At 41.6% G+C, this 17,478-nt stretch overlaps 1 protein-coding gene across 29 annotated transcripts in view; it reads right to left on the reverse strand.

Annotated features, from left to right (window-relative positions):
- The window catches only part of Pum1 (pumilio RNA binding family member 1), a 113,409-nt gene that overhangs the window by 45,590 nt on the left and 50,341 nt on the right, over positions 1–17,478 (reverse strand). For 15 of the 29 annotated variants that reach the window (XM_034501738.2, XM_034501744.2, XM_034501742.2 and 12 more), the window contains 4 exons: positions 16,482–16,590; positions 15,412–15,590; positions 6,580–6,746; positions 4,241–4,511 (listed from right to left, as the gene is read on the reverse strand). The exons of 4 other annotated variants lie outside the window; for them this stretch is intronic. In XM_034501738.2, the coding sequence (XP_034357629.1) occupies positions 4,241–4,511; positions 6,580–6,746; positions 15,412–15,590; positions 16,482–16,590 (726 nt within the window). The remainder of the gene's footprint in view (positions 1–4,240; positions 4,512–6,579; positions 6,747–15,411; positions 15,591–16,481; positions 16,591–17,478) is intronic. 10 more of the 29 variants (XM_034501751.2, XM_034501750.2, XM_076934115.1 and 7 more) reach the window with 2 other exon arrangements.

Below are 17,478 nucleotides of genomic sequence, written 5' to 3' on the forward strand. Positions count from 1 at the left end.
CTCATTTGGCTAAAGGATAAAGCAGAGGATAAAGGGCTAAATAAAGCAGAGGATAGCCCTTGCTGTAACGCAGCTCACAAACGGACACAGCAATAACACCTTATCACATGCAGGCAAAGAAAAGACACTTGGGGTCTTAGCCCACTGAGCCACTTCATATAATGGAGTTCAAGAAATAAGGACTTTCTGGTTGCACATAAAGAAAGGAGAACAGTGCAGCTGGCCCTGAGAGCGGGAGCAGGATGTAGTTAAACCTGTAAGAAGTATGGTGGCTTGAACAAGATGCCCCGCAGTCTCAAGCATTTCAACACTTGGTATCTAGCTGATGGCACGACGTTGCTGGAAGAAACACATCACCGAGGATCGATGCTTAGAGATTAGAGACCCAAGCCACTTCTGGTTCACTCTGGTTTGTGTTTGCAGTCAAAGATAAGAGCTGTCAGCTTCCTGCTTCCTGTTCCTATGGCCATGCCTGCCATTTGCTGCCATGTCTCCCTGCAATGATACACTGTCTAGTACTGGAAGCCCAAATAAACCTTGTCATCTCTAAGTTGCTTTTTTTTTTTTTTTTTTTTTTTTTTTTTTTTTTTTTTTAAGGTTTTTCGAGACAGGGTTTCTCTGTGTAGCCCTGGCTGTCCTGGAACTCACTCTGTAGACCAGGCTGGCCTTGAACTCAGACATCCGCCTGCCTCTGCCTCCCAAGTGCTGGGATCAAAGGCGTGCGCCACCACTTTCCAGCTCTAAGTTTCTTTGGTCATGGTGTTTTATCATAGCAACAGAAAGAAACTAACATAAAATGCTAAAGTAAGAATGCATACCAACTGAAAAACGATCCTTCCTCCTTAACTTTCCAAGCTTCTCTACAGGCACCTCTGGAAAGCTGTGTTTGGAAAAACACTTGGACATCTTAGGATAATGATTGTCAGATGTTATCTGGATGCCCAAGACAAAAGTTTTAAAAACTATGTATCTACTCAGAAAGAGTTAATTTGAGACTGGCGACACAACTCAGGAGATGAACATGTCATTGGCATGAATGGAGGAAAAAACAATAGTTAGGGTATATAAAATGTGCTGGCTAGATTTGTGTCAACTTTGACACAAGCTATAGTCACCCGAGAGGAGGGAACCTTAATTTAGAAAATGTTCCCATAAGGTCAGGTTGCAGAAAAGCCTGTAAAGCATTTTCTGAAGTTGTGATTGATGGGAGAGAAATCAGTCCATTCTGAGTGGGGCCATCCCTAGGCTGGTCGTCCTGGGTTATTAAGAAGGCAGGCTTAGGAAGCCATAAGGAGCAAGCTAGTGAACAGCATTCCTCTATGGCCTCTGTCTGCATCAGTGCCTGCCTCCAGGTTTCTGCCCTGTTTAAGTTCCTGCCTAGGCTTCCTCAATGATGGACTGCAATGTGGAAGTGTAAGCCAAATATCTTTTCTCCCCAAAGTGCTCATGATCATTGTGTTTCATCATAGCAATAGTAACCCTAACTAAAACATGGGATATAACAATTAATGCCCAATTGTTGGGAGCCGACTTTAGTAGAAAGCAGCTAGATCAACTTTGCAGCCATCTGGAACCATATATCCTGATGAAAGACTTGGTTGTCAAAAGCCTATAACAGCTGAAGCACACTCTGATAAATATATTGTTTATCCCACATAGCTTGTTTTGCTGTTTAGTGACCTCAGCTGTATGGTGCACGTGGTAAAATGTTTTCACCTGTGTTCTCCTGCTTGTGTATATAAATACCTCAGAATTCCCTTCAATAAGATAGACTTGAGGGGAGACTTGAGAAAATAGAAGAGACTGAATCACACCCTGTCTTGTCTCCATTCTTCGCGTCTCTTGCCCCAAGAGCCACACTCTCTCTTGACCAGAGCACTTAGCCCCAAAGCGTTGAGGCAAAAGTGTTGAGGCAGAGTGTGGGCCTCAACACCCAATTCATAGTCTATGCATGGAGCAATATCCCTAAACACCAAAAACTAAGACATCTATGAAAAGCTGTAACTCAACAGGTTCCAAAATGCAAAATCTTTTTAAATTAGCCAGTCTAAAAGCCATCTATGACACTGTACATCTGTACAACTAGTATCTCTGATATAGACAAAAGTTCATTTATGTTTAAGTCCTATTAGCTAACTCCAGAACTCCTGGTAATATGAAACCACAGACTAATAAACCAAAAAGACCACAATTCCTTCACTATGAAGTAAAGGACAGTTAGATAAAAGAGAACCAAAATTAAAAAAAAAAAAAAAAAAAAAAAAAAAAAACTCCAAAGGAAATAAACTTTTTTTTTTTTTTTAAAGATTTTATATGTGTATGAGAACATTATAGCCATCTTCAGACACACCAGAAGAGGGCATCAGATTACACTGCAGGGAGTTTTGAGGCACAATGTGCTTGCTGGGAACTGAACTCAGGACCTCTGGAAGAGCAGTCAATGTTCTTAACTGCTGAGCCATCTCTCCAGCCCCAGATAAACTTATCTTAAATAAAAAGGGTTCAATTAAAATAGAAAACAAAAACATTGAACCAGTAAAGACCAGAAAATATAAAAACAAGAGAGACGGTTTTTGTAGGCTAGTGGGAGCTACAGAGAGAATAATGTTCAATTATACTTTTCATTCTATGGGGAAAAAAGCTTGCTAATTAAATCACACATAGGCTGGGGGTATGGCTCAGCTGTACGCACCTGTATGGCAAGCACAGGCTCTACTCCCAGTACTGCAGAAAGCAACAAAAATGTACTCAGAGCATGTTTGAATATCTATCAGACTTTCTGTGGGCTGTGAAGCTACAAAGCAGTCCCTCTGATTCTCATTTCCTTTCTAATGAATTACGCTTACTGTGCCTTCAGAACTGATGGCCATTGTTTTAGGGCATGGTGGCTCACACCTGTGATCTCAGTACTACCAAGAGGCTAAAAGCAATGACTTGAAGAAGTGACTACATGGGTAAGAGCACTGACTGCTCCCAGGTTCATTTCCCAGAACCCCACTGCAGCTCATAAACATCTCCAGGCTTAAGAGAATTCAAGTCTTTTCTTCTTCCTTGAGCACTGCATGCACATGGCACATAGACATGCAGGTTCGAAAGAAAAGCACAAAGTGGAGACAAGAGCCATCCTGGGCTACATGGCAGATTCCAGGCCAGCTTTGGGTTCATAAAAAACACTGTCTCAAAAAGACTAAAACAGTAAACACATCAACAAATGTTTCTAGAAACTTTGAAAACAGAATGAAGTGTGGAGGGCTGGCTCAGTATGTGAGAGCACAGAAAACAATGTGTAGTGCTGGGATGTGGGGTGGGGTGGGGTGGTGAGGAGTAACTGGAGCTTACTGCCTGGCTAGCCTAGGAAAATGGCCAGCCTAGACAAAGTGCTGTATTCCAGACTTGGTGAGAAACCCTGTTTCAAGGGAATTAGGCAAAGAAGAAAACATTCAACATCTTCCTCTGACCTCTGCAGATGTCTGCTCAGGTGAAATGCTCATGACCAACCCTTCCCCAGGCACCAAACAAATCACTGCAGACCTTCTAGTGTTTTATGTACTCAGTTTATCATTCTTATTATTTTACAATAATCAGAATGTCTGTTAACTGTTCTAGACTATATCTAGAGTAACTAATTTAAACAAAAGACATGACTGATGGGTTGGTATTATACTGAGGTTATTGGCAAAAGTACTGTGTACATATGTAAATAAATGTCTCCTTTATGGTTCTCTATCTTACTTTTTGATACAGGGTCCACGATGGATTCTGAAGGCCCCTGTTTCTGCTAGACTATCAGGCTGGCTAACAAGCCCCACAACATGTCTACCTCTAACCTCCAATCCTAGGCTACAGGCATGCACAGCTACTCTATCTTTTACACGACAGCTAGAAACTTGGAGTTGGATTTTCTTGTTTTCAAACTAAGTGCTCTTACCCACTGAGCCATCTCTCTAGCCCCTCATTATTTTTTACAACAAAACAAACCAGCAACAGCATACAATAGAAATCTTCCAAATGTAACTTAGCATCTGAGAGGATGCTCTTCCACTCCCCACGGTGCACATAGAACAGGGTGCTCTCTTTCCAGCAACTGCAGCCTAAGAGCGAGCTTCCTGAGAAAGTGAGCTTTTAAAACTTATCCCACTGCTGGACCAAAAGCAACTGGTAAGCTGGTAAGACCCTTGCCCACCCCCCATAACGTGTTGGCTGGAAAGAAAGGGAAGAGTGAAAAAGACACACACTGTACCTGTTGTTGAGAATTGTAGTCAAAAAGTCCCACAGTTGCTGCTGCTGAGTCCACAGGTACCTGCGTGCCTGAATAATCAAACTGCAGAGGCTCCATGCCCACATGTTCCATGGGGTCCAAGGGGACACTCTGGGACTCCATGTTGGAGAAATCCTCCACAGGCTTGGCACCATTGGTGCTGGTCAGCTGGGCTAAGCCCTCAGAACCATTCTGGTTTGGACCCAGAAGATCCACTTCATTAGCAGAGCTCTGGCAATTACCAGGGGTACGGCTAAACAGAGAAATAAAGGGCATTAAACCTTATTTTGATCGAGGAGGGACACTACAGCAACCCCCAGTTTATGTCCTTGACATAGTTCATTAGCAATCCTGAAAGCTCGGTCTACAAAATAACCAGAGACCTTGCCTCTAGAATGATCCTTCCATTGTTGGCACATGTATCAGCATCTGCTACTAACATACAATTTTATTTTGTAATTTTACTTCACTATGGAATCTAGACTGAAGATACACAGAGTAAACTAAAAACAGTATTGCCTGCGGCAGCCATGAAAACAAAAACAAATGTTCCCCACCAACATGAGTAAATCCGCTCCACCAGAGCAGGAGATCCTCTTGAAACACAGAGCAAACTGGAATGGCTGGTTTTCTGAGCCAGGCATAATGGCACACACCTATAATCCCAGCCTCAGAGCAAGTTTCAAAGTCAAGATGGAGTTCACAGGAGACTTTGTTTCAAAATAAAGCAAAACACCTAAAGTTGGTTCCTAGGGGTAATTCCAATTCCTGTAATGATTCTAATAAAAAGGGTTTCATGTATTATTTATATTTTTTTACCAGTGGTGAACACTACCCCACCTGCCAAGGAAATGGAAGAAGGAAATCAGTTCAAAAACATCAAAAATGTATAGAGTATCATTACTGACCACAAGCTCCTACTCCAAGACAATGCTAAAGCTAGGCTCGTATATTTATACTCCATCTATGACACTCCGAAGAGTAAAGTGAAACCTGGGTCAAAGGCTTTGAGTACACTGTTCTGGGATTTGAGATATACCACAAACCTACGTATACTTCCATAACCCACTATAATTACTATACAATTCTGAACCCAGTACAGGCAAGGGAGAGTAGCCTATGCCTAATTCAATCCCTCCATCTCTAAAAAAAAAAAAAAAAAAAAAAGCTGGTACAAGTTAAAGGAATTGTCATTGTCATGTTCTATCACATACACCACCACCTCCACCACTCCTGCCCCAGCCAGATACCTCAAAAAGCACTGGTCAAGGTGCTTGTGACTCATGGAGGCTAGGTTGTGTGAACATATCCAAATAACATAGCTAGTAAGTATTTATTGCCCGTTGTCTCAAATTTCAAAGACTCTAATTCTATACAGTATATATGTGTGTGTATGCACACACACATATATATACACACACTTTCAATTCTTCTGCAAATGATACAAAACTTTTTTTATACTAGTGGGTATTAGAAGGGTATAAAAATGCATGTTTCTATCTGTCTGCAAATAAACACCCATTAGCTTTAGAATGGCATTAAATTATTTGTATGTGTATGTATAACACTGAACAAAGATTTTTTAAAGGCTTTTTAAAATTACACACCATAACTAAAGCTTGTCTACATAAAGAAGAATGATTATCAACTGTAGAAGACAAATATTTAATACTATGGATGTTCTATTTCAGGGAAATCTGCAACTCAGTCATGACCAGAGACGAGATAAGAGGCATCCATGAAAGTACATGATTATGAACAAGCCATTTGCTGGGTGTGGCAGTATACAATTGAAATTCCAGCACTCAGAGGCCAAGGCAGGAGGATTGCCAAGTTCAAAGCCAGCCTGGGTTACATAGTGAGCCCCTCTTATTCTGCACCTGAACTGCTTCTTCCAGCTGAAGTAACTGGTGACTAGCCTACATATATATATATTGGAGCTGCTGAGTGTGTATGAGATAGGAGAAGGCGTAAAACATCACAGCTATTTCTCCCTCCAATGTGAGAGAGAGACACATCCCTCAATGTCCATGGCTCTGGTGTATAGTGGTGTGGGACCAACTTAGGGAGTTCTAGAACTACTAAATGTCCTCTGTGGAACCACTCTGCAAGCCCAGTTCCATACAAATGCAAATTCTACTATTTGGGCAAAGTATAAAACATGGACAGCTCTTGGAAAATTTCACCTTACCAGTTAGTTTACAACTCTATGGCATCATCTGTACTAGATTTTTAAAACTCAAACAGGACGGGAGGGACTAAAATAAAAACAAAAACCCACAGCCCACATCCAAAAAATCAGAAGCATAAAATATACAAACCTAAAATCTTTGACGTCTGCATCAATCCCATTCTGCACTGGCAAACCATTGGTCTTGTCCATCACATCACCCTCCTCCTTCAAATCTCCTAGCTTATCTCCATCAAACGTACCCTTGTTCTTCTTTTCACCTTTGTCGTTTTCATCACTGTCTGCATCCCTTGGGCCCTGTTTAAAAAATAGCTTCAGCTTCACTAATCATCATCAACTAATTATGGATACCCACTGTGGACACCAGACTACACTAAATGCTAACTGGAACAGGACAGTGCCCATGCCTGACATTACAGTCTAGTTTACAAACAACACAGAGGCAGGAACACTGCAGAAATTTTTGCCAAATGGGGGAAGACAAACAGACAGGTATGTTACAGAACTGAAGACATCTTATCATACCATGTGCTCCCGTTCTGCCCCACCCCCTTTCTCAACAATTGAAACTGTGTACTTCTTCAGCCTACTTCTCTACTCTCAAATCTGTCTAGCATATTCCTAAGAGGGAAAGCATTAAGTCTGCTTGAAAGAAAGAAAGAAAAGAAAGAAAGAAAGAAAAGAAAAGAAAGAAAGAGAGAAAGAAAGAGAGAAAGAAAGAAAGAGAGAAATAAGAAATCTGTGACTTCCCACTATCCTATATAAGACCCTCCTTTAGTCTAAATATGGAACTTAATGTGGGCTAAAACCATGTGAATCTAACTCCTCTCTACTTGACCTGGGGATAGATGCCTTGTCAAACTGTACTACAGCAAACTGTACTACTGCCCAGTTTCACCCTGTTGCACCAAGTCCTTGAAATTTTTGTATTTTGGTTTTTTTGGGTTTTTTTTGGTCTGGTTGTTTTGGTTTTTTTGAGTCAGGTTCTCACTGTCCCTTGCTAACTTGGGACACACTACATAAAGAGCTCAGGTTGGCCTGTATTTTTTTGACAACCCTCTTGCCTCAGTCTCTTAAACGCCAAGATTACAAGTGTGTACCACACACCCAGCTGACATTGACATTTTTTTAAAAGATGCTTCAAAACAAATTAAATCTTCCTTTTAGGAAGCGTACTCTAAAAACTTGTATCCTTCATTACCTGTATATTTTGCTACAAATTAATTTTAATGATATAATTGGGGGCATTTTATACAAGAGAATTTATTTCTGAAATGTTTCAAACTTTCAAACACAGGCAGGACTGTAATGGATCTGTTCCCAGATATATCCAGGTCCTGCCTTTTAAAGAATGTGAGTGTGTCTCCTCTTAGTAGCACCCAGCATAAGCCCTGGATATATTCATTTTAATGCCTTGATTTCCAAAAGGAAAGCAACTATCTGTGGACTCAATATGGCAGAGAGCTTTGCAGACCCTGGCACTACAGGGCACTAAGTAACTTTAGCTGTTATAAACTGAGAGAAGCAATCTTGTTCCCACCACTGACTCAGGCTTTAATGGTGGAAGCAAGTGCACATGGCTCAAACTAAAGTTCCTGGTATAAGGCAAGCCCAGTGGACAGAAGACAAGCACTTCTATGACAAATTTCCAATCACCAGCTAAACTCCAGTAAGACTTAGTGGAGCACAGAGTAGCAGGCAGTTAGTTTTGTGAGCAGAAAAATGGTCAGGCTGTACTGAGAAAACAACATAAGCTCTCCAAAGTGGTAAGAAATCACTCCATCAGAAACTACAATGCAGGAGCCTTGACAGTCTTAGACCTGCAGGAGACTATTTCAGAGCCAGTTTTCCTTTTCAAGCCATTCTCTGTTTAAACACACACAGAAAAAGCGAGCCTTTGTGGGTAACAGGAAAACAGGACTGCGTGTGAACTGTATACACAGCTTGGCCTCAAGTGGCATCAAGACAATGATCACAACAGTGGCTGCCTGCCACAGACTGTGCCTTGGAGACTGCTTCTCTACAACATGCAGCTCAGGAACAGAGAAGCACTCAAGGAGAGCTCTGACACCCATCGCAGACATGGGAAGACAAGGCTCTGAAGGCCAAGAGCTTATACAAAACCAGAAACAGCAGCAACCTCCACAATGCAGAGAAAAGAATAGAAATACAGTTTTCATGTTTATAGCTGCAGCTATAAAGATGAATACACTGCCTAGCAGAAGCTCAATAAATATGACCAAGAGCTGTTTTAATGGTGAGGGTCAAAACCTCCTGGGAAACTAAACTGCCAAAATAAGAAACTTCATCTTGTCTTTACCATCTCACCCTAGTCTAGATGGTGAGAACATGACTGTAATGGCAAAAGGAAACCATTAATGTCAATGGCCAAGAAGAATCACATGAACAATCTCTACAAGGCTACACATCAAGTCCATGTCTCAAGAAAAACTGGCCAACTCCATTATCTCCCCAAAGAGTTCAAAAGACTTCTCCATAAAACTGCACAGGAGACAGAAAAAAGCAGCAACACAACCTACAGCACACGCATGGTCCTGCAGAGCATATCCACTGAAGGCTCCCGTTCAGCATTCTCCTTGTTGACCTTCACAAGGCTTCCTTCCCATGAACCTGTTCAGACTATCCTATCCATATGCTCACTGGTCTGCATGAAGAACACAGCCACTATCGATTTCAGAGCCACCGGCTGATTTTCAAAACACTCCCTAAAATGGGAGGTTTTCACTAGGCCTATACGTTACAGTCCTACAGCTTGTTACCTGACTTTTTCCCTCTAACAAAATATCAAGTTTTTGGCAGAGCACTGGCAACTTTTTCTGCCTGTTGATTTTGTTGGTGCATGTCATCTTGAAGAAGTTTGTGAAAAACATTTACAACCTCAGCACTTGGGTGTGTATACACCAATAAATATGTATACACATACACATCTTTTTTAAAAAGAAAAAAGCTGATTTAAAACAATTTCACATGCCAGGTTGTGGTAGTATGCACTTTTAATCCCAGCATTGAAAAACAGAAGCAGAGGCATACAGAGCTCTGAGATGGAGGGCAGCCTGGTCTTCAGAGCAAGTCCCATGCCAGCCAGAGCTACACAGAGAAACCATGTTTCAAAAACAAGCAAGCAAAAGATATGCAACAAAACTAGCTGGAAATCCAGTCTGCCCTGTACATTATGCCAAGATCAGACAAAGAAATCTGCTGCTATGGAAAGACAGCCTTGGATTCAAGATCATAAAAAAGGTTTTTACTATAGTCCCAGCACTGGGGAAGAGAAGCAGTAAGGTACCAGCCAGTCAGGGCTACAATGAAGGTCTCTGAGCCAGGTGGCGGTGGTACAGCCCTTTAATCCCAGTGTGGGGGGTGGGGGGTGGGGGGTGGGGGCAGACAAGAGAATCTCTGCAAACAACCTGGTCTACAGAGTGAATTCCAAGACAATCAGAGCTACACAAAGTGAAACCTTTCCTTATAACTGGGCAGGGGAGTCAAACTTGTAACCCCAGTTCTCAGGTAATAAACAGGAGAGTTACCTAGAACTCAAGGTACTTGGCTATATAGCGAGCTCCAGGCCTATATTAGACCTTGTCTGTTAAAAAAAAAAAAAAAAAAAAAAAAAGAAGAGGAGAAGAAGAAGAAGAGGAGGAAGAGGAAGAGGAAGAGGAAGAGGAAGAGGAAGAGGGGAAGAAAGAAAACATTATGTGAAGAGCCTGAAATAGAAAAGTGGGCTAAAGAGGTGGCTCAGCAGTGAAGAGCACTGGCTGCTTTTACAGAGGACAAGGGTTCAATCCCAGCTCCTATCTGGCAGATCAAACAGTTCCTGGGGAAACTGACACATCCTCTTATGGACTCCAGGAACATGGCATGCATGTGTTGTACAAATAAGCAAGCAAGGAAATCACCCGTATGCATAGATTTAGGGGGGAAAATAGAAAAGGTATATAAAAAGTATTAATTTTTGGCATCTTTGTTGTTTTTAATAATACATAAGGTAAATACATAATAATAATACATAAGGTAAAATGTTTATAGTTATGAGGTCTTTCAGAAAGTATTAAATACAGGTGCACTGAATCTATTCTGTGCTCTATGTGTAACAATGGTCATAGGGTTTTGGGCATTTATTCTCTAAGTCTTAGTTTTCTATTTGTAAAGCAGGGATAATTTCGTTTAATAGTTATGAACAGCAATGAAATGCTGCATTGTGAAACTTAAGAATCTTACTGTATACACATCAAAATACAGCAGACTAGATGAACACAGCAGGTAGTGTTTGAAGCACTACCAAACAGCTGCTACAGTGTCCTTCTAAAGCAGTCATTTGGCTGATGAGCACAATCTCACACTAGAAGTTTAACCTTACATGATAATGCAAACAATCAAACAAACCCCCAGAAGCCTGGAAACCACTAGAGCATCCAGGCCCTAACACATTCCTCACAGCAGCAACAAAATATCACTGGTAGCAGCCAAAGAGCCAGAAGCCAGGAGCCAAACAGAACCACAGAGCAGAGTTGGCCTCTTCACTGACTGGCTCAGCCTCCTCAAAACAACCATAAAGCAGGGTAACTCCAAACATTTCTCTTGTTCCCAAAACCACTTCACGTGGCAAGAGATACACTCAAGTGAGACCAGAGCTCTCCTCCACCTGCATCAAACAGGCAGTTCTGTGTGAATCTAGCTGCACAAGAACAAACGAGGATGCTGACTACGCTGTCTTGTGTATACTTGTTTCACACAACACACCCCTAAAATTTTTTCAAAGCATAACAGTTCACATCTCTGATAGCAATAGAAAATCTCTGCAGCTGCTAGTCTTGTCGAACAACTTGATGAGAGCCCACCTCAAAAGCCAGCAGAGCAGAGCAAAAGCCATCCTGGGCAAAACAGAAATGGAAACAGAGCCGGAATGCCAGACCTCGACTTTGCCTCCGAGCCTTTTTTCTCATCTATAAATTCATCTGCCATAATTATGGGTTGTTCCAAGGATTAAATGAGGCAATCCTTAAAATTACAATTCTTCAAAAGAAAGTTAAAAACAACTTGTTTTTCTAAGATCAGTATGAAAAGATGCAGCCACTATACACTTCACTGATTCTGGGGGACTATAGCATGCTATGCACCTCTAAAAAGGACACAACAGTAGTACAAGTGTGACGAAGGCCCAGCTGAACTGGCACTCATTTCAGCAGGAACAAGAGCTGAGAAAAGCATACCGTGGGGCATAGTCTACACAGGCACAGTCACAATCACCCAATCCTGCTGTGCAGAAAGGTGCGAACAGTGGGCACCAGCAGTGAGATTTAAGAGGAAAAAAGAAACCTATCTTACAAGCAAGAAGTCATGTTTGATTTTATTAGAAAACCTTCAAAAATAGTTTGGTTTTGTTTAATAAGCTTGCTATGACAGACTAGCATGTGGTTTCAGTTGTGGAGCTAGCCACAATCTAAAGGTGCTGCACCCTGATGATCTAGAGTTTCTTCCAAGGAAACTCTAGCAGTGCAGCACAGAGTTCACATGGCAATCATGGGGCAGGGAAGGGCTCATTACAAATGCAGATATGGTAGGTAAGCTTTTGCCTGCCAAGCACTGGGGATGCTGAGGCAACAAGACTTGGAGTTTGAGGGCAGCCAGGGCTACACTGTGACACCCTGTCCCCAAAACAACGAAAGCATATTTCAGTTCAGAAAGGCCAGGGTTTGGCTTAGGAATCCTAAGTTCCAGAATGATGCTACTGTTATCAGTGCACAACTGAGTATCAATGTACTTTGTTACAATATTATGATACTTCCTTGAACGGTAATTATTACTATTGCACAATTTAAAAATCCAGTTGAGACTCAAAACCCTAGCTTCTCTATGTAATACAATATCTCAAGTTTCACAAAAATCAATTATAATACTAGCCTTCCAAGCCAAATAGTTGTAACCCAAATGAATAGCTACAAGTATCCTCCAGGTCAGAAAGCAGGAACTTGACACAACATGGGGAGACCTACCAAAGTAGGTGTCACTGATCCAATGTTTGCAGTGGATAAACCAGAAGGTAGGATTCATGATCCACTGTTCTTAATAACTAGGATTCAACCTATTTGAAGAAAATCAGGGGACCAAGAGCAGTGCCCTTAGATAGGCAATGTCACCCATGAGCTCTCAAAATATGTGTAACTACCTCTGAATCCAGGAAATGAGGAGAGAAATATCTTATTCCAAGAATAAATAAAACAAAAGCTAAAAAGGGGGGAAAGACTTGACTCTTGGATTCAAATTTTCTCAAATTATTCCAAAATCTGGTATTCTAAAAGCCGGGGATACATATGCTGGGTGCTAGCTAGCATTCACACTAAGTGTTAGAACAGAGTCTTCTGCAGAACCTCAAAGTAAGTTAGCTAATTAATTAGTCTGTAGCAGATTCTATAAAGCTCTGACTGGCCTGGAACTCACTATGTAGCCAGGCTGGCCTCAAACTCACAGAAATCATTTGACCTCTCGGGCATAAAACACCAGGCCCCACCCCCTCAAAGGAATCCTTATTTCAAACCAAAACTCTTTAAGCATTTATAGCACCAAAAGGAACTCAGGGAAGCACAGGGAAGAGAAGGTGAAGAGCTAAATCCTTTTATTCAAGATGTGGCAAGAAAATCTCAATGAGAACATAAAACTACTGCCTCCTCATGGGACACCTTCACTTGAAGAGTTAACATCTGGACTGCCAGCTGTCACATCCAAGAAGGACTTCTATCTACCTGCTGTGAGTTCTATATTATCACTGTGCCACAAATGACACTGGCCACTCGGCTTACTAAACTGAAAAGGCCCCAGCTGCCCTAACCAGGAGCTCCGTGCTCTGTAGGGAACTCCCCAATATACTGTCCTTGCTCTCCAAACTTAACACTCAATACTTTTGTTTTTAAAACAAAGAATGGGACAGTTCCCCTTTCCCGATGTTGCATGCATATCATGAGAACTAGAGTGATCCAGATTTCCCACAAACACAGTTTTCTCTAGGTGACATCCTATGCAGCAGAGCAAGCCCAGGTTAACAACAGCAGAACACAACACCAGTGCTGATTAGCAATTTTCTGGCCGGCAGGCCTTCATCAGCCAGAAAATGGGAGCTGCCAACGCCCTGACTTGACATCCATTGGTATTCCTCTATCAACCTACCCATGGCACAGACTTCAAAACACTGAATAACATTTTATTCTCCATGGCCATCCTCTTAAGAAAGAAGATGTGGAGAATTATCCATCTGACTGCTAAGAGTCCTGCTTCCTAGGGAAGCATCTGGCCTGAGGCTCAATACAATGAAAAAAATCACATTTCCCAAAACAACTAAGTATGCAACCCTCCTTTACAATCCAAAGGCAGAGCTTTATCATAAAAACTGTCCAAAAACTGACAGTAATAATTCCATTCTTCTGTCTTACCTACTTTTAATTCGAATAACTTTTCTGCCTCCTACAACCTTCACAGCAATCCAGATGTGTGCCTGTGCCTAATGTCAACAAACCTGAAACTGGTCAGAGAATTCACAGCCATTGTTATCAAGGTTCCTGGTCACCATACCAGCAACTCATTAGTGAGCCACACTAATTGTTCTCCAGCAAATAACTTAAAGTGGTAGGCAGTATTTAGAAGGCAGTACTTTCTCTGAAGAAATCAAATCAAAGTGTGAAGGAGGAAGAAAACAGAATTCTACTGTTCTCTTGAGAAGATAGGTAAACAATCAATCATTTGGCTTGATCCCATTCCTCATATACAAAGTATAAATCTTGTTCTTCCCCAAAAAGCCCCCATGAGAAGGAACACAAAAGCAGTTCCCTATCCAATTTACAAGTCCTATGTCTGGACTAAGTCAAAAGATCCAGAAGATTCCTCCTGAAAGGGCTGGCCCTCAAAAACATGCTTAATATTAATATACAGAGAGAGAGAGCAGGTTACCAAACACCAACTACTGCTACCAGTTTTCAGTGACAGAAGGGTGACACCTAGGTAATAAATGCAACATATAAAGAAGCACATGTGTAGATGAAACCAAAAGTATGATGATGAGGGGGAAAAAGCTATCTCAAACATTTGCCACCACGTTCTATTAGGACACAATGACATCCAGGAAAAAAACTAAAAGGGCACAGAACAAACCGAGTTAGGCGTGAATGGCAGGCAGATAACTGTGACATACAACGTCAGCCAGAGAGTACAAAAGGAGAAAGACTCAAGTAGATACATTCCCTAAGATTCCTTTATCTATAAAGCTGATAATAAAGAGAATGTGCTTCAAGAAAGGGAGTCACAAAGCTTCAGAAAGAATGCTAAGATTCAGCAGGAAGTGGCAGTAAGCAAGGAGGCTGCTTTGGCTGCCATTCAGCCAGGATATACACATGGGATTAGTGGCAAGGAACTAAAAACCAAACCAGAAAACAAAGACAAAATTAAAAAAAAAAAAAGCAAGCTCCCCAACAGCACAGGAAACAAAGCTGCTCGATCCAGGCCGCCATAACATTAACATCTGCTTGTGAAACCAAGACCTAGCCAAGGCCTTGTCCTTTGTAAGGTTCTTGGGTAGTGGCCAATCATTCCTCTAGACAAGTACCTCACACTGATATCCAACTTCTACTTTCTTTGTAAAGAAAGTCCTTCTCTCTTACACTTTTTGTTTTAATGAAGACTGCTCTCCTGCTAACTAATTAACTTCGATTTTAGCTCTTTCCTCACCTAACTTAACATGCACTCCCACCACCCACAAAACCCAAACCTTTACTTTTTCATCTCTGAAGTGTAGTTGACCTCTCTTGCTATGCTATGTTTGCTGAGCTGTATGCTACAACGCAAGTGTTCTAGCATACCCTAGAACGCTGCGGAAACCTAGGAAACTCAACAGGCACAGTTGCTTTTGGGGAAGGGGGAAGAAAGAGATAGGAACGAGTTCCTCAAGCCAACTTACAAATCCTCCTTTTCTTAGACAGGAATCGCCCGGGGATGAGCTCAACACATACTCCACCATGCTAACGCCTAGTCCCCCACTCTCCGATCGTGGGGACAGTACAGAATTGACCTCACTGTTCACATGGAAACTCTGACCAGGTCTTCTCTGCACCATGATTGGCTGGGAAACTGAATGATCTACAAAAAAGATACACAAGTATGACACAGTGCAGCCAGAAGCCCAAACAAATTAGGAGTGATGTCTGATGATAAACCAAGGTCTGGGAATCAGGAGACCCACCACGGTCGGCTGAGCCAAGGTCTCCCCTTGGATCTTTCAAAAGGCACTGGTATTCTACATAGGCCAAGGACACGGAGCACACCCCTCCTCTCTCTAGGAGAGCAGAGGAGGAGTACAGCAGTTCACACAGCTAAGTACATAAGCCAATGGTCACCTCTTTGAAGTTGCAGAAATTCTTTTATTGTTTTGTTTTTGCAACAACAAATCTTTCTGAGGACTCCAGTTTGCACTGTCCTGAACACAGTTTATCCAGTGTTAGGTTTTCTGTCTCCCCTCTCCCTAGAATCTGTGGCTTCTTTCTGCTGTTGGTATCTCTGCCTCTACCAGCTATCCCCAGCCCTCTTCAGGGGAAGTCTATCACAAGAATGCCTGTGCCGGGTGATTTCATTTGGCCCCAGGCACATTTAAAGATTAACTATCTCGTATAGGATACAAAATATCAAGGGGAAAAAAAAATCATGAAGTTCAAAGTGTGGGCTTGTATTTTCCAATTCCAGGCAAGCTGACAGCAGCACAGAAAGAAAACTCAGGTAAAATCATAGTCACTTCAAATGAGTCCATTCTTCTTTAACTAGCACTTGAGAAAGTATTGGAGGTTTTATTTTGTGTAATTATTTTTAATATATTACATCATCTAAGCTCCTTAGTGGCAATCATATTACTACAGGACAGGACATTTGCTCGCTGTGCTTCTGCCACTGATCTGAAACTCATGACTTGGCCAAGTGCTGAGGAAGGGAGCTCTAAGACAGGCATAAATCACAGTAGAGAGGCTAGAGCTAGATTACCTGATGTTCCCCAGGCACTGTCTCGCCATTGATCACCCAGGAATATTCCTTTTGGTCCATCTTTGCTGGATTCATCTGTTTCCCAAAACTTTTTACCTGGCAAGAGCTGCTGCAAATTAAAAATAATAGATGCTTTTAAAGAATTCATAAAGGATGAGAGTACAGCAGTCAACACTTTCTTTAGACAAGGGTACTGAAGATGCTCAAGGGTCCTGAGGGTCTTAATCAAAGTGTTTTGGCTACACAGCTGTGTAAAGACACAGAAAGGCCTAAAGCAAGGGGACACTAATCATCAATATCTAAAATTGTTCACTTAATCTCTGTGAAGATTTTTGAGGGGGTAAGAGTACAAACATTGTCCTATTAGCTAACTGCTTGCTAAGAGGGCTCTAACTGCAAGAGTACCCACTCCTGTGCGCATGCACTGACTGAGCACACAAAGTTACTCAAGCAGGAGCACAGACCCAGCTAGGAACCCCAGCTACAGAATATTAGACACCACTTCTATTAACTAACACTTCCGTACCTCATCCATCTAGTCTAAGATTTTAAGAAGAGAAAAAAAGACATTCATCTACTTTCAGAAGGAAATCAAGTTTCTCTGTTAGGTTCAGTAATACTTGATAGTATCATTGAAGTAACTCCAATCCAAGAAACAGTGGTCGTAGTTACAGAGGAAAATCCTGAAGACTGTCATAATTCTTGGTCTGTTCACCAACTTTACTTAATGTCTCCCTCTTGTTTTCTCTAGTTGGTTTTTTTTTAATAACTACTATTCCTCAGACAAGATACCAGAAGTTTGAGATAATTTGTAATCACTACTTCTGTACATAAACGAGCATGCTTGAAGAACTGACTTATGCAATATCAGAAATGGAATGCTAGCTTTCAGAAATAAAACACCAAAAAGCCCAAGAGATCTGCTCTCCTCCTGGACAGGTTTAACTTTCCAACCTACTTAGCTACATCTGAGCATAATAAAGAAAACAAAGCTATC

This window comes from Arvicanthis niloticus, chromosome 5, assembly GCF_011762505.2.
Source record: "Arvicanthis niloticus isolate mArvNil1 chromosome 5, mArvNil1.pat.X, whole genome shotgun sequence".
NCBI lineage: Eukaryota > Metazoa > Chordata > Mammalia > Rodentia > Muridae > Arvicanthis > Arvicanthis niloticus.